The sequence below is a fragment of the Oryctolagus cuniculus genome, chromosome X (genome assembly GCF_964237555.1).
Source record: "Oryctolagus cuniculus chromosome X, mOryCun1.1, whole genome shotgun sequence".
NCBI classification, from domain to species: domain Eukaryota; kingdom Metazoa; phylum Chordata; class Mammalia; order Lagomorpha; family Leporidae; genus Oryctolagus; species Oryctolagus cuniculus.
In genome coordinates, this window is record NC_091453.1 from 98,098,573 (window position 1) to 98,123,500 (window position 24,928).

A 24,928-nucleotide genomic window follows, 5' to 3' on the forward strand; every position below is an offset into this window, starting at 1 on the left:
ACCCACGCCCCACCCCCTGTACACACTGATATCCAACTCTCAATTGAGAAGAACATGACTTAAGATTTCCATTGGGTCCATCATATCTCAGGCTCTGGAGAAGGGCAAGGGGTGGAAAGACACATGGTGGGGGGGTGAGTCGCTCATCCTCGTGACCCAGAATATCTCCCCCTCCCTGTAATGATGAGCTTGCTTTTCCATAAGGGCTTTCCCTTGTTTCAGGGAAGGGGCCAACCAATGAGAAAGGGGCATGTTAGATTATTTTGGGGAAGGGCTTATGCCAGGAGGGTTCACTTTTACCAGGCGCCAAGTGTCCCCAGCAACCAGTATCTCCTGTACTAACAGAAGCTCCAGAACTCCCACCCGTTTGCTTGCCTCTGCTGCGTCTTCGCCCACTGAGTAGCCATGAGAAGGCAACTCCGATCCAGAAGGGCTCCAGCCTTTCCCTATGGTTCACGCTACAGACTTGTGAGTCTCAGGGAGCAGACTATTTGCTGCCCCCTCCTTTTTCTAACGGGGCGGGTTGGGGGCTGCATAGATCTTGGCTTATGGCTGTCTCTCTCTCTGGGATGGGCAGAAACAGTGAAGTTTAGGGAAATTCAGCATTTCAAGAAGGAGCAGTGATTCCCAGCACCACAGAACACCCTAAACTGCTGGATGGAAGGAGGGAGCCCCTCTTCCTGTGGAACAAAGATATGGGAAGGGGAAGACACCAGAGAATAAAGGGCTTTAAAATTTCTTCTTGGGAATCTCTAATTTGAACAGATATTTTGGATTCTGGGAATAGAAGTTTCATTCTGATAACAAAAGATTCAGCCAAGGAAAAGGGAAGGGGAGGTGGAAATGAAAGGTACTGCCTACCCAGCTGTATCAGTCGCTTTGGGTGGTAGCTTCTTAGAAACCAGCTGCTCTTTTTCTAAAGCAGAAATTTCAACCTATAGCTAAAGTCATAGAATCCAAAATGGGGAGGAATCCTAGGCATTCTCTCTCCAGAATCCTTCATTATGTAAAGGAGGCTCAGAGCGCCAGAATGACTTGCAAGTCACTGGAGGAGCCAAAGTGAAAATGCAAGTCTCCTCAATTCCAGTCTTAGGCTCTTTCCATTGTATTTGCTGTATGTGACTCACTATGTTCCTGATCTGTCACCACTCATTGCCACTTTGCCTGCCATCCCACTCTCACCTAACACACACACACACACACACACACACACATACATACACACACACATCCCTTTGGTTTCATGTGTTATCTCTAGGGTACATTAGAAATTTATTTGACCCGAAAGTTTCTTTGCATTTACTTACTTTGTTATAAATCATTAAAATATGTCACACATTGTACTTTGGGCAGGGGGTTCTTTGAAATCTTCCCCATAGAGAATTTAATCTGAGCCCTAGGAGGAAACAAAACCTAATCCGTTTGTCTTGGGTATAACCACTAACCAGAGAGCAAAGAATGTCAACAGCTAGCAATAGAAAACAGGAATTCATCTAACCCCTTATCAACCTACAGAGGTTTATCCTTAGCTTTCTAGCTGCAGTTTGTAGAATCTTTCTTTTCATGTTGCTAAAGTCCCTTCCAGCTCTCAGAGAAGTCACAATCTGTGGGACATATGTAACTATTCCTTACTTGGCTTCTTTTCTATGTAATGTTGCTAAAGTGTTGTGTGTTATTTCAATTATTTGTCAAATGATTTGAACTTTGATTGTATTAAGGGATCTTTTCCTTTATATTTCATCAAATTAAAAAAGAAATTATTTGATGTGATTGTGTGCTAATTTCTCTTAAAATTAACCAATCATTCCTATATTTATAGAATGTTATTCAATGTACGGCACAAATTTATCCTTTGGGTCATGCTGTTTGTTTATATATTTGTTTATATATTTAGACTGCTCAAAATGGAGCCACCCTCTGTCCTCCAGACTCTTCCCTTTTAGGGAAACATGATGGCCCAAGAACACACACACTACCATGTCTCTGCACCCTCAAGCACACTATCACATGAGGATAGTGCCACATAAGGAATGTAAAAACAGACCCTTAAGGATAAGCATTCTCATAACCAAAGGATCCCCTGTTGAATTTTGCTAAGTAGTTGCATGAAAGTGTATTTTACACGGGACTTAATTAATGAGAAATTTTTTGGGAAAGCCTCTCTTACACAAAGTAATGTTCCACTATACCTGAAAGCAAGGGAGAACAAAAAAAGATATTTAATGTTTCTGAAATAAGACTCAGTGTGAAATGTGTGTGTGAATGCATGCATGTGTGTGTGTGTATGTGTGTGTGTGTTGAGAGGGGGGCTTTGGATGGAATTAATTCTGAGATTAATTCTTCCCAGGAAGATAAGGCTTAAATGACAAGCAAATTTTAATGGGATTGTCAAGAGAGCTCATATCTACAAATAAAATCAGGCCAAGGCAAAGGCCAACTGCCTCCTCCACAGAGGAGAGGTGGAAGGCAGATATAGGTAATGAGAGAAAATGAAGTTGTTCAGAAAATATAAAGGAAATATAAATTCCCCCACAATGAAATGTTACACTTAAAATTCTCTGAAATTTCCAATTGGCTAGTAAGGGGTTAGAAAATATGGACCCTTGCCTGGGTGTTCAAAATGTAGTTTGAGAGGTCCAGTGTATACACAGGTTCACACATAAGTGAAAGAGATTTAAGAACATGTATTAATGTATTCGACATTGAGTGACAGACACATTTTATTTTCCTAAGCCTTACACTGGGGGGTTCATGTCAAAGTCAGAAATCCTTCATTATAGACACCCACATCTCTTGGGAACACAGAACCCAACACATTGTTCTGCTTCATAAATAGTGCAACCTCTAGGCACCTTCACTCAGTGTAATGTAAGAGAGACACCATTATACAGAGTATCAAGAAACATAGGTTCTGAGATTGTCAATTTTGTCACAAACTTGCTTCACAGCTCTGACTAAATCCTGTCACCTCTCTAGGCCTCAGATTAACATGAAAATTTTGACAGTCCCTGTTAGTTTTGTTATGGTGTGATATATAGATGTAAATCTGAACACATTGTAGAGCAATTCAAGAGTGCTTATGTCCAAGAGCTAGATAGTGTTGGGTGGGAGTGGAGCCTTGTCATTCTGTTTCACTTTTACTGATACTGAACAATTCAACTTGCTGAATCTCACCACCCCAAGGGCAGAATGTTTAGCTGAGTGCCCTCTAAGTGGCCTTTGAGGAATCAGGCAGGGAGGAGTACATGGAGCCCCTGGCCTCTAGTATTTGATGCATCTGACCCCAACAGGTGCATAGGCCCTGCCACTCTTCAGACTTGGACAGCAAAGAGAAAGGAGAGTGGCCTCTTTTTCTCCTGCTGCAGTAAGCCTTAGCAAACCCCCAAAGAGCAAAGATACAACTCCTCAGCCTATGGCTGGGAGGCATTTGAAATGCCATTTAGTAAAGTCTGTGTTTTTCCCTTTAGAGGGTGGCAGTACTGGTAGTGGTTAATTTTCTTAGAACCACTCATAGGATATTATAATTTCAAATTTCAAGTAATGACTGCAATCAGTCAATAAACAAATATGTGCTGTGCACTTACTATAGGTAAAGCCTTTTGCCTAGGGTACAAGAGGAGCTAGAGTCCCAGCTCCTTAGTTAGGCTAATCACAGCTTAAAATAGGAAGAGATTCTAGCTAGGGCAACAGAAAAGTAGCAAACAGCTCCCCATTTCTTGTTTCTTTTGCAAAGGCAGTCTAAGTTTTGAGGAGGGGTGCAGCAGTTGCCCTCTCCTCTTGAAGGCTTTACCAGACTATTTTTAGACACAATTTGGGATGGTAAGGTTAAGCAGCTGAAAGTGTGCAGAGTGTTAGAATGAAGCTGGCTTGGACTGGGAATTTGTCATCATGGACACAAATGTCTAAGACTACTCCATCCTCCAATGTAAACTCAGCTTTGCCCTGACAGTGCAGTGGCAGTATCATAGCCAGTGAGGTTTATCTAAGGCACAATTATTGCCAATTGAAAGTTAAGCAGGACTACTAGCATGAGTGGTCTCAGCGGAAGAATCTAAATGCCTAAAGTTGAGAGAAAAACTTGCACTTTCATGGAAATAATATTAAGCCAAAATTGGTCACAGAAAGGTTATTTCCTCCAAAAAACAGACAGAACAAAAATCTGCCTTTTACAACAACAGACATGTTTATGGGGAAGTGAAATTTTGAAGTATCTCCAAATTTTGAGTTGTTTCCATCTATTTTTGGCTGGTGGGATATGCCATTGGATTTTTTTCAAAAAGAGGGGTTATGTTTTGTCACTGTTTCAGGATGATCAGGATGAAGTGAACCAGAATTATTTAGCAGATGAAGAGGAAGAGGCAGAAGAAGAGGCTCAAATGATGATGGCATCCAATTCGGAGGAGGAGAAAGAAGAGGAAGAAGAGGAGGAAAAGGAGGAGGAAGAGGGTCAGGGTCAGCCAACAGGCAATGCCTGGTGGCACAAGTTGCAGGTCATAAACGAATACCTGTGGGATCCAGAGAGAAGGATGTCTCTGGCCCGAACAGGTCAGAGTTGGAGTAAGTCCCGATCGTCCCAATGCCCCAGTCTGGTGTCCTTTGCTTTTGCTGTGGTATCCAGGGATCCTTTACCATACGCTGGATGGGCTCGTCAGCAAACACTTCTTAGCATTTCATGTAAAGACACTGATGCCTAGGAAAATGCCTAGACTGTGGACAGATCCAGTCAAAACAAACTCTAAATTGATGAATAAACTTGATTGTGTAATGAAAATCCACTGGGCTTGATATCAGTTGCAATGCGAAGATAACAAGAATGTGTTGGAAAAGTACATGTTTTTTCTTAAGTCCCAGGCCTGTCATTTTCTATCCATGTGACCTTGGGCTTGTCATTTACCCTCCTAGAGCCTGTTTCCTCACCCAGTAAATGAATGAGAGGATTGGATCACTGCTTTGCCTCTCTGATATGATCAACATGATGCCCCAAAAGATGTTAAAACTATGAAGTTGAAATTATGCAGAAGACCTTTTCTGATATATGATACCAAAGTTACTAATAACTTGACTAAGAGTTTATAAAGCTTCTTAACTTCACCTAATAATGTCAAATAAGGACAGCCAGAAAGTCTTCCCTTGGCCTCAGCTTGTGGGTGCTTTAGTCTCCTATGGTAGAACTGGGTTTAAGTGAATTGTTACTAGAGATTAACTAGTAACCAAGCCTCCATGTTGCTTGTTCAATGGCAGAATTATATGCCTTAGCATTTCCTTTTGGTACTACATACTGCCACAAGTTGTGCTTGACAACTCCCCCTAGCACTCCCTACACACCTCAAAACTGTTGCTGCTAGGCCTTCTCCTCAGAAGATTTCTCCTGTGGTAAAATTTACACTTACCACACTCTGCACAGCCCAAAGAGCAGCTGCTGGATTGGAACTCAATTGATTCTCAGCATAGAGAAAGAGAGAGAGAGGGAGGGAGGGAGGGAAAGAGGGAGAGAGAGAGAGAGAGAGAGAGAGAGAGAGAGAGAGAGAGAAAGCACCATGGATGAAATAAGAATCCTCTAGTGCCAGGTGTCTAGTTTGCCAAAACTGGTGGACATGCCTTCCAAAGCACCCTTTGGCTGAGAATTCTCTCCTTCATAGTTACTGTTGCTAATTCAGCTCAGTCAGGGTGAAACAGCCAGCCCTGCTTCCTAGAATTAGGAATAGCAGGTGTGGGCCTCTGAACAACACCCATCTCCCATCACCCTCCTCACTTCCCAGCCCCACCCATGCCCATCCCTCGAACTTTCAACTGGAACAAATGGACCATTTGTGGGACATTCCAACATGCTGGAAGCTGCAGACAAATGCTGGACACTCATTGGGGCCCCAAAGGGGTGCAGCTGTTCCTCCCTTGCCTAAGAGGACCAGAAAAATAAGCTTGTGAAATGCAAAGTGTGATCACAAGAGGAGGAGCTATACATTAACTCTTAAACTGCCAATCTGAGGAAATTCAACAGATGAGCTGATCCAATTTGCTCCTGTAGAGGGTAATCCATAGGCCTATGAGTAGGGATGAGGGAGGAAGGGTGAAGTGCCCACAGAAAATGTGGCAGTTGGGACATTTCACAATAGGCCATAGGCAGACCTCTGGATTATAGGTCTAAGGAGACCCTAGAAATTCAGGCCTCTTCTTTTTGGATACCACTGGGCAAAGGAAAGATTGCAATGTTAATGCCTAGGTCATAAAGCACATGCTTTGCTGTCCTCTTTGCTGAAAGAAAGATGCCCATTTGAGCATTTCCTAATTCTGTCTCAGTCTGCACATTGACATCCTCGATATATTCACCCAGACTATTAATACACTCTGGGCTTTTTCTTTGGTAGCTGGACAACCCCTATCATTAGGAACTATATATTATTTTATTGGATATTTTCAAGAACCATATAAGGTAGTAATATTATTATCTCTATTTTATAGATTCAGAAACTGATGCAGTTTTAGATTCAGCTTAGAGAAGGTAACTTTTCTAAAGTCACATAGTTACTTGGTGGCAGTGTTGGGATTCAAACCCAGGTTAGATGAACACCAGAGTCCATAATCTTGCCAGAACTCTGCACCATCTTCATGAACTCAAACAATGAACAAGACATTGATGGGTAGGGATTCAAGACCCAGTGGTGTGTTTGGAGGAAGGACTGAAGACTTGGGAGCATTAGTAGTTCGTGGTCTATCTAAGCCTGGGTGGAGCATTTAGGAGAGAACCCTAGATTATCTAGAAAAGTAGTCCAAGTAAAACTTGGACATCCAGATCAGAAAGGGTTGGAGAGCTCAGTTGGCTCATATGGGGACTGCGCTTGGTTTTGCCTTGGGGGTGGCTGAGATAGTCTATCATAGACTCCAGGGTACTCCACCCCACCCCCGAGCAAGGCTGAGGGGACTTTGCTAGTGCATTCTCTCATCTATAGCTCTCTTGCCACATGTGCTGGGATAGAAGGAAGATACCTTCAAGGGAATGTACCTGTGTTCCATCGCTTTCCCTTCATCCATGAAACTGAGTCATTTATTCCTCCAGGACAGCCCTAGCTGTTGATCCATTCCCAGAATGGGAATGCGAATGCAGGAATGGAGGAGGAAACACAGGACACATTCCATTGGGACAGCCAGCAGGCAATAGGCAAGTAACACAGGCATATGAGCACTGTTGTTTCTTCTCCAGGGACTCCAACTTAGTAAATGTGTTCATGGTCCAGTTCTGCTTTAATTTCTTTTATAAAACCTAAGGGGTCAGTGCCATTTCTTGGATTATGGTTTTTACCCACTCCCACTCTTTTTCTTTGGTATTTTTTTTTTTTGGTTCATGGTTTAACTTAAAAATTAATATTTAGATTCAGTTTGGGGTATAGCAAAATTATCTAGTTTGCTCCAGTTTCTGGTTCATGATTTGGTTCAAATCTGTCATTCTGACATCAAGGCACTGCTATGAGCATGGCTAAACATTACTGCTTGAGGGAGCCCCAAGGAGGCCTTGAAAATGGCTGCTTAGCAGCAGTAACATTCATTCACCTTACTTGGTGCTGCCTAATCCTGGAGCAAACTTAGTCCTAATACAGCTCGCACTGGGGGAATTCATGTAACTATGCTATTATTATTGTAGTAATAATAACAATAGCAGTGATGAGAATGACTGCCACTTACAGAGAGCACTTGTATCTGTCACCTTTGTGCTATGCTGTTTATATGAATTGTTCAATGCCAAGAAGTAAGTACTATTGTTGTTCTTATTTTACAGATGAGGAAATTGATACAGCATGTCCAAGATTAAACAGCTAGAAAGTGAGATAGTGAGAGTAGGGTTTAAGGAAAGGTTGCATTTCAGATGTTGTTAGGGATATAGATAAGGATCTGAGGCAGTGCTAAACTTATCCCCATTTTGCCTGTGAAGAATTAGTGGTGCAGAGAGGGTCTATAACTTGCTCAAATTCATAGTCAGCACAAATTGTCAGCGATTAAGTACCATTTCTTCCTTCTCACTTCCCCATTCTGCATTAGTGTTCTTTTTGAAAAGCAGAGCCACTTAAACTTTCCAAAACATGAATAAGATTTGAAATAAATAGGGTAAAACCTCACTTTGCCTTGATTAGAGGCAAGTCCAATGGAAATTAATCAAAAGTTTGAATTATAGACTATGTGAAAAGAAATGCTATTTTCTTCCCTTGCAAATACATATAATCACTGGAACCAAGCTGCTAGGACTCTTCAGGGCACCTGCTTTAATGAACAGTGAAGAATGATTTGTACTTAGGATATCAACCGTTGCCCAGAGGACTGTCAAGCAATTTGCCTTCTGCAGGACTTTAAACTCCACTCCCCTACAATCTTGTTCATGGTCATCATTTGCACAGCAAGCCCTTCCACTGGAGATGCTGTAAAGGTAAACTGCAATCAGACCCCTGACAATCCACATGGATTCCAAATTGGTGAAATCCGGTTGGTGAAATTTGAATAAGCAAGGACATACTGAATCTGGGGAATTTTTTAAAAGCCATTTTGTGTTTGGCTTTATTCCGGTTCATGAGTTCAAGCGGGAGGCAGGGCTTTTTGGCAAGCACTGACGGCTGTCACCTTTGATTGATCTGCAGGCCTGATCTTGGTCATTTACTTCTTCTTCTATGCCTCCCTGGCTGCTGTGATCACCCTCTTCATGTACTCACTATTTCTGGCCATCAGTCCATACATGCCAACCTTCACTGAGCGGGTGAAGCCTCCTGGTGAGTATACTCAAATGCCCTGTGTTGTCATAACTTGTTGGACAGTAATCTGCTTGCACAGCATGTTCAACCTCAATTAACTTTGGCTCTTCCTGATAATGACTTAGAGATTCAATTATTAAGAGTATAAATAAAATGGTACTTGGCAAATTATGGTCCTTTTCATTTTGATTGCCTGGGGGGAAATGGTTTCATAGGAAATCAATACAAAAAAATTATCCCAAGAATGGGTTAATATATCCAAGACCTGTTTTTGTTGCCAGGAGTTATGATCAGACCCTTCGCCCATAGCCTTAACTTCAACTTCAACGTTTCTGAACCTGACACTTGGCAGCATTATGTGATTAGCCTAAATGGCTTTCTCCAGGGTAAGTAAGTTTCTTGGAATAGTAGAGAGCTCTTTTGAAAGGTGATGGGTGGGTGGAAATTTATGTTCATTAAATAAAATAAAATATAAATATAAAAAAAAAGAAAACCATTGTAAAAAGAAAGAAAGAAAGAAAGAAAGAAAGAAAGAAAGAAAGAAAGAAAGAAAGAAAGAAAGGTGATGGGTGGGAATTCAAAATTCACCTGGCTCAGAAATCCGAGTCTTTTTTTTAAGATTTATTTATTTATTGATTGATATTTATTGATTATTGATATTTATTGAAAGAATTACACAGAGAGAGAAGGAGAGGGAGAGAGAGAGTGAGAGGTCTTCCATCCACTGGTTCACTCTCCAATTGGCTGCAACGGCCGGAGCTGTGCTGATCCGAAGCCAGGAGCCAGGAGCCAGGAGCCAGGAGCTTCTTCCAGGTCTCCCATACGGGTGCAGGGGCCTAAGGACTTGGGCCATCTTCTACTGCTTTCCCAGGCCATAGCAGAGAGCTGGATTGGAAGTGGAGCGGCAGGGACTCGAACCAGCACCCATATGGGATGCCAGCATTGCAGGCGGCGGCTTCACCTGCTACGCCACAGCACCAGGCCCAGAAATCGCAGTCTTAAGTAACCCCAACCCATTATGATCTTACTTATTTTCCATCCCCCTCAGCATTTGTGGCTACAATCAAAAATGCTAGTGTGTAATTGTATGTTGCCTTGAAAGCATACAAGCCAATCTCCAGCAATAAAATAAGCTCCTTGAGGCAGAGAACTTGTATTCTCTTCTTGAATACCATACAGCACCTAGTTACATCCTGAGTACATCCAGGTGACTCAATAATGATCTTTATAAAAGATAATGCTGGGGGGAGAGAGTGATGAAAAAAGGAGAATGATCTCCAGAGCTGGAAGATTCCTACCTCCTATACTTTTTCAAGGTAAGAGAATTCATTTCTTGGAGAAGGGCTATGCTGAATGGAGACAGCAAGTGCATTTGGCAGCAATGTAGAAAGGAGTTTGAAGAATCTCTGGGTGGCAATCACTCACTCCAACATCTTCATTCTAAATATTTGAAAGATTCCTATCTCTATAACATTATCAAATTTTCTGTCACAAATGAATGGCTTTGTGGGAAGCTCTTTCACACAGTGAAAGCTGTGGTTAAACAAGGTGCACACAGGTTTTATATTTATCTAACTTTCAAAGAATAGCCCCTGTAGGATTTGCTTTGATACATCTAATCTTTGTGGGGGCAGGGAGAGGAAGAAAGCCAGTCAGACTGGTTTGGTTGCCCTGACATAGCTCAAGTTGGAGTTGTGGTGGGAGTAGCTGGTAGAATGTGCATTAGATTAGGAGATCAATCTCTACTCATGTGTCTGGAAGTATAATTTAAATGCATAAATGTTATAATTCAACTGTAACACTGCATAGTAGAGTCAATCATCCACATTTTAAAAATAGGGAAGTTGAGACCCAGAAAGGGTGCTTGGGAAAAATCTCCCAGCAGCAGAATTAGAGTTTGAACTGACTTCCATGCTCTTGACACCCTTGCTATGCAAAGTGTCATCCAGGGACCAGAAGCATGGGCATCATTTGGGAGTTTGCTTGAAAAGCAGAATCTTAAGCCCCACTCCAGACCTGCAGAATCAGAATTTGCATTTTAACAAAATCCACAAGTGATCTGTATGAACTTGAAACTTTGAGAAGTGCTGTTTTTCCATAACTCTATGCTGTTGCTATATGAACAGGAGTTAGAAACTCAGCTTTATATAAGTAATGCTCAGTGTCATTTTGGGTGACAATTCCAATTCCTTACCTATGAAACAAAGGAGACTGGAGTTCTTTCTGAGTCCATGAAGTTCCAATTTGTACCAATTTTGGGGTACAAAAATGTTTTGGATGTCATAGTGCAATATCTCCTTTTGTTTTGAAATGCTGATAAGCTATTGCAAATGTGTATCTTTGCTGAGGCAATCCCTTCAGGCTAGTAGGTGGAGAAATGGCAATTCTGACCTGATGGTAGAGGCAGGGGACATTAGGGAAAGCATAGGACTTTTAGCTCCTAAGAGTAGATAATATACCCTGCTAAAAAGGAACACATCTCTGAAATAGACATCGCAGAGTATCAGTTTCATTCTCATGAGGACTGGGATTTTGCAATAAGGGTCATGCCCATGTCATATTATTTTTATGGAACTACCTCAAGAGAAACAATGAGCACGTGATTGTACCTTCTATTTACAAAGATATTATTTGAACATAGTTCTTGTTCTAAAAATAAAAAAAAAGAAAAACAAAGCCTTGAATTGAATGTAGCCTTTATCAAAAGAAAATAAACACATAGCCGTTATTGGAGTAGATTTGAAATTCCCAGTTGACAATAATATGAAACCCATGTCACAGACTTTTTAGATGAGGATCCAGCAGTGCATTTGAATTTTCTTCTGATGGATTATAGGTTCACAGTCTCCTCTGAAAATCTGAGCTACTTGGAACTAAGAGCTAAGTCTAATGGGACTGGGATCCATCATTCAGAACCAAACTGGAAATAATGCAGTCATTTCCAAAGCCCAGTTTTATGGCATCTGGTAACCCAAAGAGTCATCACACAACCCTTTCACTCTTTCCCTAAAATGCATATCTTGGGTATATGTTACATTTCATTCTATATAAAAGGATACTAACCTTGAGTCCCTTAGGTCTCATTAGATAACATCTCACTCCCTCACCCTCTCAGTGGAGACCCTGTAGTTGTCACTGATTTTTCTTTCAACTTAAGATCCTGTTTTGCTGTGCTAGCTTCTCTCTGTAAAGTATGAGGAGCTGGTTTATTCCTGCCCCCTTTCACTTTCCTTCTGTCCCACAACACACACTCTTCATTTTCTTACAACAGGTATCTCTTATTAACCTCAAGGAAAATGTCTCCTAAGCTGAACTTAAGGAGATTTAACCTAGGAATTCCTATTCATCTCCCAGAAATGTAAGGAAAGAAATGGTAGAAAACACAAGGGTACATCAAAAGGTTTGGGAAAAATAGAATTAAAAGATATGTTTACAAAGCTCACGAGAGCATTTCAGGCATGGAAAGCCAAGAAACTGTGGCAAAAAAAAATGTCTTACATGAAGGACCTCTGTGGGTGACACCCCAATGGAAAAAAGTGGTCATCAAAGAAAGATGTACTTTTCTCTGAAGAGAGGAGAGAACTTCTACTTTGCTTATGGCCTTGTCTAAATACTGATGAAGTTTGTGGACTCAGGCTTCCAAAGCCTAGGCAACTCATGTCAAGAGCCTTGGGTGATCATTGATATCATACAAAAGAGTGTTAATTGTTAAATTAACAACAGGAGTCACTGTGCACTAACTTCCCATGCAGGACCTCTGTCCTCAAAGAGTTGTATTATGAGAGTTAACAGTAAAACTTGTTCTCAGATTTATTTCATTTTAGTGTATTAAGTGGAGGATATTCTTATGTCTCATAAGCTTTAGTTATGCCTAAGTGTCCAACTCCATTGCTTGTTTTCTTAGGTGCTTCTTTAATTAATGATAAAACTTGTTCTCAAAGACTTACTTTCTTTTAATGTATTAAGTGGAGGACATTCTTTTGTCTTATAAGTTATAGTTATGTCTAAGTGCTCACGAAAGATGTACCATTCTTGGGTGCTTCTTTAAAGTTAAGTTTCTTTTAAAAAAGTGAAATTAACTTCAAAATTCAATGACTTTGAACAGCCCTTGTCTCAACTGTTGAGGAACATTTTTTTCCATATGAATTGATGAACTCTTTATTTAGTATAGAGTTAATCTTCTGTATATAAAGTTAATTGAAAATAGATCTTAGTAAAAAAAAATAAGACTGAGAATAGGAGAGGGATGAGGAAGAGGGGTGGGAATGTGGGTGGAAGGGCAGGTACATTAGGAAATCATTACATTCCTAAAGTTGTACTAATGAAATGCATGAAGTGTGTATTCCTTAAAGAAAATGTTTCTTTGGAAAAAAAATATGTTTAGTTTGGCACATTAAAATCCATGTGTTTTTTCATAATATACATTTCCACAAACATTTTGAAGATCCCTCATAGAGAAAAGTTACAAAGGGACCAACATATGACCCCAAAATGGATATCTGGAAGTTCTAGGAGAATGAAAAACAAAAGGTCAGGCAATCAAGTGGGCAAGTTGACAAAGGGATGTTGCCAGTGAAGGCCCTTAGGCATTGATGCAGGATCCAGGGCTTAGGGTAGACAGAGGGGCTTTCAGAGGAGTACAAGCAAGCTGCAGAGAGGAAACCAGGGAGAGAGGACTTCTGGAAATAAGGCCTTCCCCTGTAGCACCTATCTAACATGACCATTTGCTATGACCATGCTTTAGGTTATAATGACAGTCTACAAGAAGAAATGAATGTGGATTGTCCCCCGGGGCAGTACTTCATCCAAGATGGTGATGAGGATGAGGACAAGAAGGCCTGCCAATTTAAGCGCTCCTTCCTAAAGAACTGCTCTGGTCTGGAGGACCCAACTTTTGGATACTCTACTGGACAGCCTTGCATCCTCCTGAAGATGAACCGGGTAAATTAACCCTTGATATCTGGTGGTGGTAAGTGGAGAAGCTGGGTAGGAAGAGATTTGGCTACTCTGTATTCACGAATTTGACTATTTTTACTGACATCATAAATACAAGCAAACTGTTGATTCCTTTTTAGTCCCTGAACACTTCTGCTGCTATTCTTCTCCCCAACCCCAAACCTGCTCTCAGTGGCTGCTGTCAAGGATGGGGTCCTGAACTGTTTTAGAAGAGGGAATTGACATGGGAAGTGCAGTGGGAGACAGTTTTATGGCATAAAAATGCCTTTTTCTTCCTTTATGCCATGCCTTAGTTGTGACAGAGCATTACCAGGCACACTCCTTTTGAAGTCAGAAAATTCTTTAAATTTTCAGATTTTTCCTGCTTCAGTTTCCACTGTGTATGGAATACAAATACAACCAGGAGTAAAGCAAGTGGCACAGCTCTGAAGACGCTATGCATTTTCTGCTGCTTGCAATATTCTGAGAGGGCAAAATAGAGGAAATATGACTCAAAAGGGATTTAGAAAAGCACTTTTTTAAGCCATCAATTAGGTTTTAAAAAACAGCACTGATTTTCTTTTGATAGATTGTAGGCTTTCGTCCTGAGCTTGGGGATCCTGTGAAGGTTTCCTGCAAAGTTCAGGTAAAGTACCCTTTTGAATAAGCCTTATTAGTGTGTCTGTTTCATGCAAAAGAGTAGTTAATCCTTTGCAAATACTCACACACAGATGGAAAATTATGGAAAGGGTTAATCTTTTTCGTAACAGCACCTCCCTTTAGTGCCATCAGACCTTCTTATTTCCAGAAAGCATTCCATCCAGGTGTGTTTGTGTGTGCAATGTATGTGTGTGAGAAGTGTGTATATCATGATTTACACTTGTGAAAAGCTGAAGGCTGAACCTCAGCTAGGGGCCACAGCAGGGAACAACAATGTACCAAGTAATAAATTAGGATTCTGTTTACACCTTTGCTTTTAGCTCTAATTACTTGTTTCCTTGAACTAAACAAATAGCCTTCATTAGAGTCATTAGTCCCTGATTTTAAAACTGAATTTAACATTTTGTAGCAATGACCAGTGGCACTGGGTATTGAAATAACAAATGACTACAAGGAAAGTATAAACAGAGATCCATTAATATGCTAATTAACTGTCCTTGGAGAGACCATTAACTCTTATCTCTTCTGCACCAATTAGCTCCTTTGTAGGAAAAAGCCCTCTATCTTAGGTATGCTTCTTTTTTTAAAAAAATATTTATTTTATTTATTTGAAAGACAGAGTTACAAAGAGAGGTCTTCCATCCGCTGGTTCACCCCCAAGAAGGCCTCAACAGCCGGAGGTGTGCCAATCCGAAGCCAGGAGCCAGGTGCTTCTTCCGGGTCTCCCACATGGGTGCGGGGGGGCCCAAGGACTTGGGCCATCTTCTATTGCTTTCCCAGGCCACAGCAGAGATTTGGATCGGAAGTGGAGCAGCCGGGACTAGAACCAGCGCCCATATGGATGCCAGTGCTTCAGGCCAGGGCTCTAACCCGCTGCTTCTTAAACCAGCAGTAGCTCCCTCTTGTTCTATGATAGCAACTGCCCCCCCCACCCCCAGGCCTGGATAACTGCCTTGAAGGTTTGTGAAACCAGGTAATTCTATTCTTAGCACTAGAAATATACTTCCAGGAATGGGTGTTTGGAGCAGTGGTCAACACACTACTTTAGTACACCCTCATCCTGGCTTTCAGCTTCCTGCTAATGCACACCCTGAGGAGGCATCAGAATTTGAGTCTCTACAACCCATGTGGGGGACTCAGATTGAGTTCTGGGCTTCTAACTTCAGCTTGGTCTAGCTCAATCTGTTCGTGGGCTTTTGATCAGTAGATGGAAGATCTCTCTCTCTCTTTCTGCCTTTCAAATTAAAAAAAAAGAGAATAAATAAATAAAATTTTAGAAAAGGCCCCAAGAGCTCCCTTTAAAAAATACAGCTCCAAGCTCCAGTCTTTATGGGGACACATCAGAAAACAACAAAAGGCAGCATTTATTGAGCCAATACCCCACATTCAGCAAGCTTTCATTTATTGATCACTTTTCACATATCAGGTGCTTTTCTAGGTGTTGGTGCCAAGTTAAATATGACCATGTCTCTGAAATCAGAAAAATCAAGTATTACAGGTTCTATGAAAGGTACAATGGGACATTGAAAAGAGAAAGGTCAGCTGCATATGGGAGGTGATGACACTGAAGGTGAACTTTGAAAGGTCAGATAGGATTTGCCAGGTGAACAATGTAGGAAGGACATTCACTCTGTTCACATGTATGTGGATATGTGTAAATAATCCACATGTGAGGTGTGACTAAAGTCTAGTAGAATTGGTTTCACAGGCTGTTCATGAAAAATAAATTTCATTGCTTTTTAGAAGAATAAATAAATCATAAAGACCAATTAAGTCTTAAACTAGCATGTTAATTGGATTGAATTCTGCTTGTGGTTCTCTAATGGAAGCTGTTTATTTTTCAGTTTACATTGAACTTAACTAAAAACTGTCATTAAAAAAAAGAAATATTAAGAGTCTGTGTGCATTTTATATAATTATCAATATTAGTCAAGTCCACTCTCGTGGAAATTGAGAAGAATGAAGTAATGACTACAATAAATTAAGGAGAGCTCAGTTTATACCAAGAACAATTATATTACATTGACAGAAGTAATCACATGACCCTATTGAGTATTTGTCCTTATTAGCCCCTAGACCTCTGGTATTTAGGGCACGCCTAATGCATAGACAGAATGGACATGATGTGATGAATGTAGACCTGTTTACTTTAATGATTTCCATTACCTGGGTCCCTCGATCTCAATCTCATGACCATGCCTGTGTAATTAAGCAATACAGAGAATGTGGTCAGAGACATGAGTTTAAGTGAACCAATCGTAGGCTGTGCCTATGCATCAGAACCTGTGTACCTGATATGACTTTCAATGGAACCAAGTCTTCAGTGTGCAAGTGATGAAGTGGGATTTATGAAATGTTTTTTAAAATAAGATTTGTTTATTTGAAATGCAGATGAGATAGAAGAACAAGATGAGAGAGAGAGAGAGAGAGAGGAAGAAATTGATCTTGCTCACAACAGCCAGAGCTGGGCCAGGCTGAAGCCAGGAGCCAGGAACTCCATCTGGGTCTCTGACATGGGTGATAAGAACCAAGTAGTTGGGCCATCACCTACTCCCTCCCAGGATACATTAGTAGGAAGTGTGATTGAAAGCATGGGGTGACTGGGACTTGAACCAGGGACTTAGATATGGGATGCAGGTATCCTAAACCAGCATACCACAGTATCTGCCCCTGACATATGTTTCAACTTATACCTGCTTCACTCCAAAGCCCCAGACTGGCTATCAGGTCCAGCATGATTCATTAAAGAGAGTCTGGGGTGTAGACCATCTTTCCAGAACAGTGCCAAGTACTGCAAGCCTTTTGGAACCATTCTGTCTAGCCCCCCTAGAAGCCAGCACAGAGTCATACTGACAATCTTTGGCCTCCTCAACCTAGATTCTATTCAGTATTTTTTTAACTGAAAAACCAAAGCACAGCCATTCTGGAAATACTCTACTGGAGAACGATCAGGGGTGAGCTCTGGCCCTTTCTGCTTTTGTGGTCTTCTCAGGACAATTGGTTGTGGGTCATATAGTGATATCACCTGGTGAAAAAATTCCTTTATTTCAAACTCCAACCCACTGTATGACCAAGCACCTGCTCTATATCTGCTTTTTCTTGCAGAGAGGTGATGAAAATGACATCCGATCCATCAATTACTACCCAGAGTCAGCTTCTTTTGACCTCCGCTACTACCCCTACTATGGCAAACTGACTCACGTAAGCTGTATCCTCTTTAGTCTTTGTTGTCCGAAAGATCTTAGAGACAAAGAAGGGCTGGCTGAGATTTAAGAATTAGGAAGCAGCAGGTAGTAATGGTGGGGCAAATAGCTGGCCATAGTAAAGGTCTCTCTATCAATTTTCATCACAGACTCCCCATATCTGAACAGACCTCATATGTTCTGATATAACCCTTTCAATTTTTAGATGGCTAAATTGGGATTCAGAAAGAGGAAGTGACTATACCAAACTCACATAGCTAATTAGTGGCAGAGCCAGGAGCAAACAAGTTACTACCACTGTGCTCAGTCATACCCATATAATCACACTTCCTTGTTTCTCTCATTTGAAGCCTTGGGGGCAATCCAGAATAGTAACTTGATAGATACTGGCTCTGGCTTGATTAATGGACTGATAGCCAGAAAATCATATCACAATAAATCAGAATTTTTTCCCCAAAGTATGATCAGACATTTGACAGTGACTTATGAGAGAAATCTGTAATTTTCCCCACACTTTCACAAGTCAGGAAGAGTACGTCAGTTGCTGTGGCCATTTGTGACTTGGCATCATGAGATTTAGTCAGTTCTCTTGGTGGAGGTTACAGCTGATCATTTCACTACTACCACTCCCTCCTACTTAGAATTCACTGTTCTTCCACTTACAGGTTAACTACACCTCCCCCTTGGTGGCAATGCACTTTACAGATGTGGTGAAGAACCAGGTGGTGCCTGTGCAGTGCCAACTGAAGGGCAAAGGAATCATAAATGATGTCATCAATGATCGTTTTGTGGGTAGGATAATCTTTACACTGAACATAGAAACCTAAGAACTTCAGGGGACTACTCATGCCAGTTCTGTTTCTGCTTGTGTTATCCTGGAAGCACCTGAATTCTTTTTTTTCAATTAGGACACAGCCAGATGGACATCTAAAATAGCACATCATCTTTCCTTGCCTTTGACATGTGTACAAAAATATATTCTGGGAGTTGTTTGATTTTTTTAAAAGTAGTCTCTTCTGATAACATATAGATTATATTAATTTCCTTTCCCTCCACTTCAATGTACAACCCATTTTTGCTGCTAGAAGTCTCACTGTAGTGTAAACATAGTATTTGAGAAAATTCACAAAAGCCATGGTCAGGAGAATTTCTATAGCAATTATAAGTTCATCATTTTTTTTAATTATTATTGGTTTTTGATGTGGGATTCCTTCTAACCAGGCTAGTGACCTAACTCTTACTTATCCAGCAAGGTCCTTCCTTGGAAATCACCATTCAAACCAACCCATATAGTCTACATATAGGACTATTATACCTATGATATTCCATATCCAGGGATAATTGAGAAAATGACTGCTTTCAGTAAGCAACTAATCATTGATTCAAACACTAGGTCAGCTTCAACTGGACAGAAAGCAGTGTTAACTGGGTATTGTTCTGGGATGGATATGAAGGCCTTCACTGTCGTATCTCTGACTTTTTTGGGAGGTGGGGTCCACTGCAATTAGGAAGACCACTTAGCATATGGATGTGATTGGTATTTGATTTCTTGCTGTATGTTAGAATCGTCCAAAGGCAAACATTCCAGCAAACAGTTTTGTCTCAGCTTCAGGCAGAAGAGAAAACATAAGAAGATCTCTACCCGCTAATTTTTCTAGGACTATTTGTTTCCCAGTAGTGTGATGTTCTTTGAAACCCTTAGCTACAGCTCTGGGGATTGAAATCAGAATCTGCCAAATACTATGTGGCAAAACAGAAAGCTCCTGTCACCCTAAAGTCAAATCTCATTAGCCAATTTTGCATTTACCTTAAAAATGACATGAAGCAGATGTTTATCCAAGTTGTGAATCAGCCAGGTAGGTCACTTTGTCTGATCTTTGGCCATGTGACCATTACACTACTTCTTAACACCTCCACCAGGGGGAGGGCTGGGACAAAGGGAAGTGAGCATGAACAAACAGCATAGCATCTCAGGGTCCAACGCTAGCTTAAATGCCTTCTAGAAGCATCCAGAGCTTGAATCTCTGCTACAATGTTTACTTTCTCCAAAACAAGGAATTGGCAGTCTGGTAGCGAAGACTAACAAGTGGACAAGCAATGACAATATAGTGTGACAAGTATTGTAAATGAGTATGGAGAAATCCTGTGTGAATGTGAGGAAAAACATCTACCTCAAGCTGAGAAAGTTGCAGAGGAAATTTCACACACAAAGATAATATCATGAAAAGATCACAATGTGTTTAGGTAACTGAGAAGTTTGTGTAACTGGAGTACCAAGGGCTCAGAATAATGTCAGGGAGTGGCAGGATATTGAATTAGAGAAGTATCAGGGACTGAAAGAAGACTTTTTTTTTTTAACCTAGCAGGTGAAAAGGAGTCATTAAAAGATTTGAATCGGGGAAGCTCTGTGATCACATTTGCATTTTTAAAAAATGCACTTTGGCAACCCCAATGTGAAGGGTGAATTGGAGAGGACAAGACTAGGGAGTGGGAAATGAGGGATAAAGAGTTAAGAATGACTCCAAGATTTTGAGTGTACCTAGAACCAATGAGGTGGTGATGTTGATCAAGATTGGGAATACAAGAGGAAAGCTGGTTTGGAGAAAACAATATTGAGATCAATTCTAGACACTTTTGGCTTGTGATTTCTATTGGCCAGTGATGTGATGTAAACACATATAGGGTTGGAAGAAGGAAAGCTGAAAACAAAAGCATCATTTGGTTAAGTGAACTCACTTAAGAAATTCTAAGCTGTTTACTTTTGGAAATCTTTGCCAGTTATGAAATACATTACATTAATCAAGTCCCTACCGCAGTGTTTTCTTCTTGGCCTTGTGGCAGAAAGGAATGCTACTGCTCTTTGGGATCTCATCCCTAGACATCTTCCAAGTCCTACCAGCAAGGCCAGGGGGCGGGGTGGGGGAGGAATGGTACTGACCATTATTAAAATGTGATGGATGATACACAACAGGAAATCTGTGGAAAATACAAAAAAATAGTGAAATTGTCCCTCTCAAGCCATTTCCTTAACAAATTCAATTTTTGAAATTAACCTTAAAAAAGGAAAAACAATACAAAAATTTAAATTTTAAAAATTCCCTCAATCAAACTCTCAAGATTCAGTAGTAAATGACAATAGAACATTAGATCTGGAAAGAATATTAGAGAGCATTTAGAAAAACAACCTGCATTGCAACTGACTCCAGGTCCAGTGCTCTTTCTACTCTGAGCTGCTGCTTACCAGGAAGTACCTTCTTTTTAAAAAATCAAGAATATCCCAAACATTTTGAAACATATGTCAAATTTGAGTTAAAATAGTTAACATTTCACAGAAACTCAACTACTGGTGCTATATTTTATACATGTTACTCTGTTAAATATGTTGACTATCAAACAGACAAGAAATTATGAATTTTTTATCATATGGTATTTTTAATTCAAGGGAATACATCATGTCCACAATTTCAAAGAAATATTGAAGAGTACTAAGACAGTTTGGGTTGTCAGCTAGGAAATTGAAAGATAGCTCTATTATACAGAACTGGATATGATAATATATTCATTAATGTTAGATTCTGACTGTCCAATAGATTTCAGCCAATTAATTTAAATAGTCTTCCATACTGTGCTGTACCAGGATGTGATTTGTCTACCATCTTTGGCAATGTGCTTGTTCTTGCTTGATTGTCAATGAGAAATACTACTTCCAAATGCCTTCATGATCTTGTCAATGATACAATATGGTTATGATTTTTCACCCTCCAACCCTCTGAAATAATTACCCTAAAGTAACTTTTCTTGGCCATCTATTTGCTGGAGGTCTTCATATAGAAAATGTTTGTTTATATTGTCTGGGGAGTTGTTGATAGCAATAAATTGAAATAAATAAGAAATATATGACTTCCTCTTTCTAGACTGCATCACTGACTTTCCTATGGGAATTTTGGGCAACCATGTGGGTGGAATTCTTGACAACTGACAACCTATTAGTTGAAAACTCTTTTTCTTTTCTACCTCCCACACATCATTTTTTGACTCTTTAGTTTTAGCCACAGAAAGAGGAAACTAAAAGATGTCTTATTTCTAGGCATTCTCCCTTTTGCAGTCTTCATGATTTGTTTAGTAGCCATCCTTTCCTCATCAAGGTTGAGTCTTGGTATAATTCATTTTACTTGTTTGTATAGAAGGTGGAAAGATGGAACCAAAATCCAAAGAGTAACTCTGTGATTGTCTGATGAAAGCCTGGCTAAGTGATTTCAGGGCACACCTGACCACAGATTGTCTCCCAAACCAAATCTCCATTGGCAACTGCAATTAAAGGGAAATATTTCCAGTCCTTTATTCAACTCAAGAGGCCAATCTGTAGCAGGAGTCCCTTCTTTCCTTGGAATTGCTCAGACCTGAGGTCTTACCAGGCTGACATTGTTTCACTGGAGGTGGGGAGAGGGTGGGAGGTCCTGTGACCCCAATACATTTCCAACTATCTAGGTTCTTCTTTAGAGTCACCTTCTTTTATAACTTCCTTTTTACACATTCATACAGAATAAAATAATTTAACCAAATCTTACAGAAGTGTGATTTACACTATGTATTTATCCAGGAAGAAGATGGAGATTTGGGTATTTGTGTATGCATGTTGTAGGGAGGGAAGGTGGTTAAGAGTTGGAGACAAAGCACAAGGGAAAAGAAATTGAAAGTCTGCTTCACTAAGTTCTTTAGTTGCAGGCTAGAAGAGATGAAGCATTTGTAGGGAGTTCCAAAAAGGTTAATGAGGATATGATAGACTGTGTAGGGCAACTTCCTCTCCAAAATGAATGTAACTGAAGGCCCCTGGATGGCCATAACGTTGGCGAGGGTCCCAACAAGAAATACATAGCACTCTTGACAAAATAGGATAGTTGGCCTTCTGTATCTTCAGGTTCCACAACCATGGAATCAACCAACTGTGGTTTGTAAATTTAAAAACAAATTCTGTCTGTACTGAGCATGTACAGATTTTTTTTCTTGTCATTATTTCTTCAGCAATATAGTATAACATTACTTACATACCATTTACATTATATTAGACTTTATAAGTGACCTAGAGATGATTTGAAGTATACAGGAGGATGTGTGTAGGTTGTATGTAAATACTATGCCATTTTATATAAGGGACTTGAATATCCCAGGATTATCAGCAGAACCAACTCCCTGAGGACACTAAGGGATGACTGTAATTGGAAGAGGATTTATTTACATAAGAAAATACAAATAACATAGTAACATGCTATTAAGAGCTGAACTCTCATTATGCCCAGACTTTCAGGCACAGGTGCAAGAAGTGATTACCAGAACCCAGAGTTGTCAGTCATGTACAGTTGGCTACATTAGGAGGAGTGATGATGATCTTGTTGAAGGACTAAGCTTCCCAAAGCAGGAAGAATAAGAGAATAAATACTATACTGTAATTTTTATGTATCCCTCTGATATCCTGCTGGTAATTCTCACTGGCCAAATCCATCCAAAATTCAGAGGTCAAAGAGGTCCATTGATATAGTCCATATAGGCCAGACTTCAAAGGAAAAAAGCAGGGTGAAGAAGGGTGGAGAGTGGCAGGAGGAGCAAACAGGAGATATCTAGCATAGCCACCAAGTGGAAGTTCTGTGGGAAGATTCCTTGAAGCCTGATAAGGTGCTGGAACTACCTACTAACACAACTCCTATGACTGGGACAACTTCATTTCTTAAAAAGACAGTTATTTGTTTGAAAGAAGAGTGACAGAGAGAGAGAGAGATGAAGACAGAGAGACTGAGAGAGATCTTCCAGTGATAGCTCACTCTCCAAATGGTTGTAATGGCCAGAACTGGTTCAAGCCGAAGCCAGGAGCCTGGAAATCCTTCTGGGTCTGGGCACCCAGTATTCTTTTGTATATTATCTAGAACTCTTTTGCTTACATGTGCAAAACAAACAAATGAACAAAAATATTTAAATTGGTGTAAGGATAAAGAGAATTTAATCACATAACGGAAAAGTCCAGATACAGTTTGGCTTCAGGCATAGTGAGATCCAGGAACTCAAATATGTCATTAATAATCAGCCCCTCCACTCTTCCACTTCTCAATTCTGTTTTCCATTATGCTGGTTATATTCTCAGGCTCCACAAATCAAAAATAGACAAGATGACTACCAGCATTGCCAGGCCTACATCCTTGAAGGCAAATGTCCACTTGAAAAGAGAGCTTCTATTTCTTAAAAATTCAAAAAAAAAAAGTTAAAAAAAAGAAAAAAGAAAAAAATTTCAAAAAAAAAATTCTGGAATTCCCACTGGCTTGATGTGGATCCTGTGCCAATCCTTAAACCAATCTCTATGGCTATTGGGAGAAATGTCTCTGATTGGCCAGGTTTGAGTCACATGCCCACCCCTGGAGCTAATAGTGATATCAACATGAATCAAACTGCCTGGATTGAAAGTCAGGAATAGCTGATTCTGAGAGAAACTGAAGTGATGTTACCAAAGAAAGGTGAGTAGATAGGAAATGGTACATAAAATATATGTCCATTAGTATTTCATCAAACAGTGTCCTGCCAAATGTGTTTTCAAAACTTCTTAAAACTTTTATTAACAGAGCATATTTCATGTATTTCATAGGTACAATTCTAAAATAATCATACTTCCTTCCCTTTCTTTTTCCACCCCTCAGTCCCTGTCCTTCCTTTTTTAAAAATTTTTTTAAAGATTTATTTATTTGGTTCCAGTGCTATGGTGTAGGGGGTAAAATGTACTGTTTATTTCTTTTTTAAAATTTATTTCAAAGGTGGAGAAACAGAGAGAAGATGTGGGGGGGGGGAGAGAGAGAGAGAGAGAGAGAGGTCTTTGATCCACTGGTTCACTCCCCAGATGGCCACAATGGCAGGAGCTGTGCTGATCCGAAGCCAGAAGCCAGAAGCTTCTTCCGGATCTCCCACGTGGGTGCAGGGGCCCAAGGATTTGGGCTAACTTCTACTGCTTTGCCAGGCCACAGCAGAGACCTGGATCAGAATTGGAGCAGCTGGGACTCAAACTGGCTCCCATATGAGATGCCAACACTGCAGGCGGAGGCTTTACCCCTATGCCACAGTGCCGGCCTCATTTTTCTTTAATTTTTGTCAAAACATAATTTCAGTCCACTGAATGATCACAGGATTGATGCAGCATTAACCTTAATATTCAATAAGTGGGAAAAAAGAAGAAATACCACAGTTCCACAGGTTTATAAACAAGGGCTAAAAATAATTGAATCTCAAGATGTCTGTTTCATTTCTATACATTTTTGTATTTTTAAAAATATTTTATTTATTTATTTGAGAGTCAGAGTCACAAACAGTGAGAGTGAGAGACAAAGAGAAAGGTCTTCCCTCTGTTGGTTCACTCCCCAAATG

General features: G+C 40.3%; 1 protein-coding gene across 4 annotated transcripts; it reads left to right on the top strand.

Annotated features, from left to right (window-relative positions):
* Positions 1-82: 82 nt before the first annotated feature.
* ATP1B4 (ATPase Na+/K+ transporting family member beta 4) lies at positions 83-21,423 on the top strand. 4 transcript variants are annotated; one of them, XM_008273152.4, is made up of 8 exons: positions 83-468; positions 4,308-4,557; positions 8,622-8,750; positions 9,014-9,118; positions 13,477-13,673; positions 14,257-14,313; positions 17,433-17,528; positions 18,196-21,423. In XM_008273152.4, exons 1-8 carry the CDS (start codon positions 406-408, stop codon positions 18,355-18,357), a joined length of 1,059 nt encoding a protein of 352 aa, XP_008271374.1. In that variant the 5' UTR covers positions 83-405; the 3' UTR covers positions 18,358-21,423. The 4 variants fall into 4 exon arrangements, with proteins under 4 accessions (XP_008271374.1, XP_002720450.1, XP_008271375.1 ...); XM_002720404.5 differs by having other exon boundaries at positions 4,308-4,545; XM_008273153.4 differs by lacking the exon at positions 14,257-14,313.
* The last annotated feature ends 3,505 nt before the right edge of the window (positions 21,424-24,928 follow it).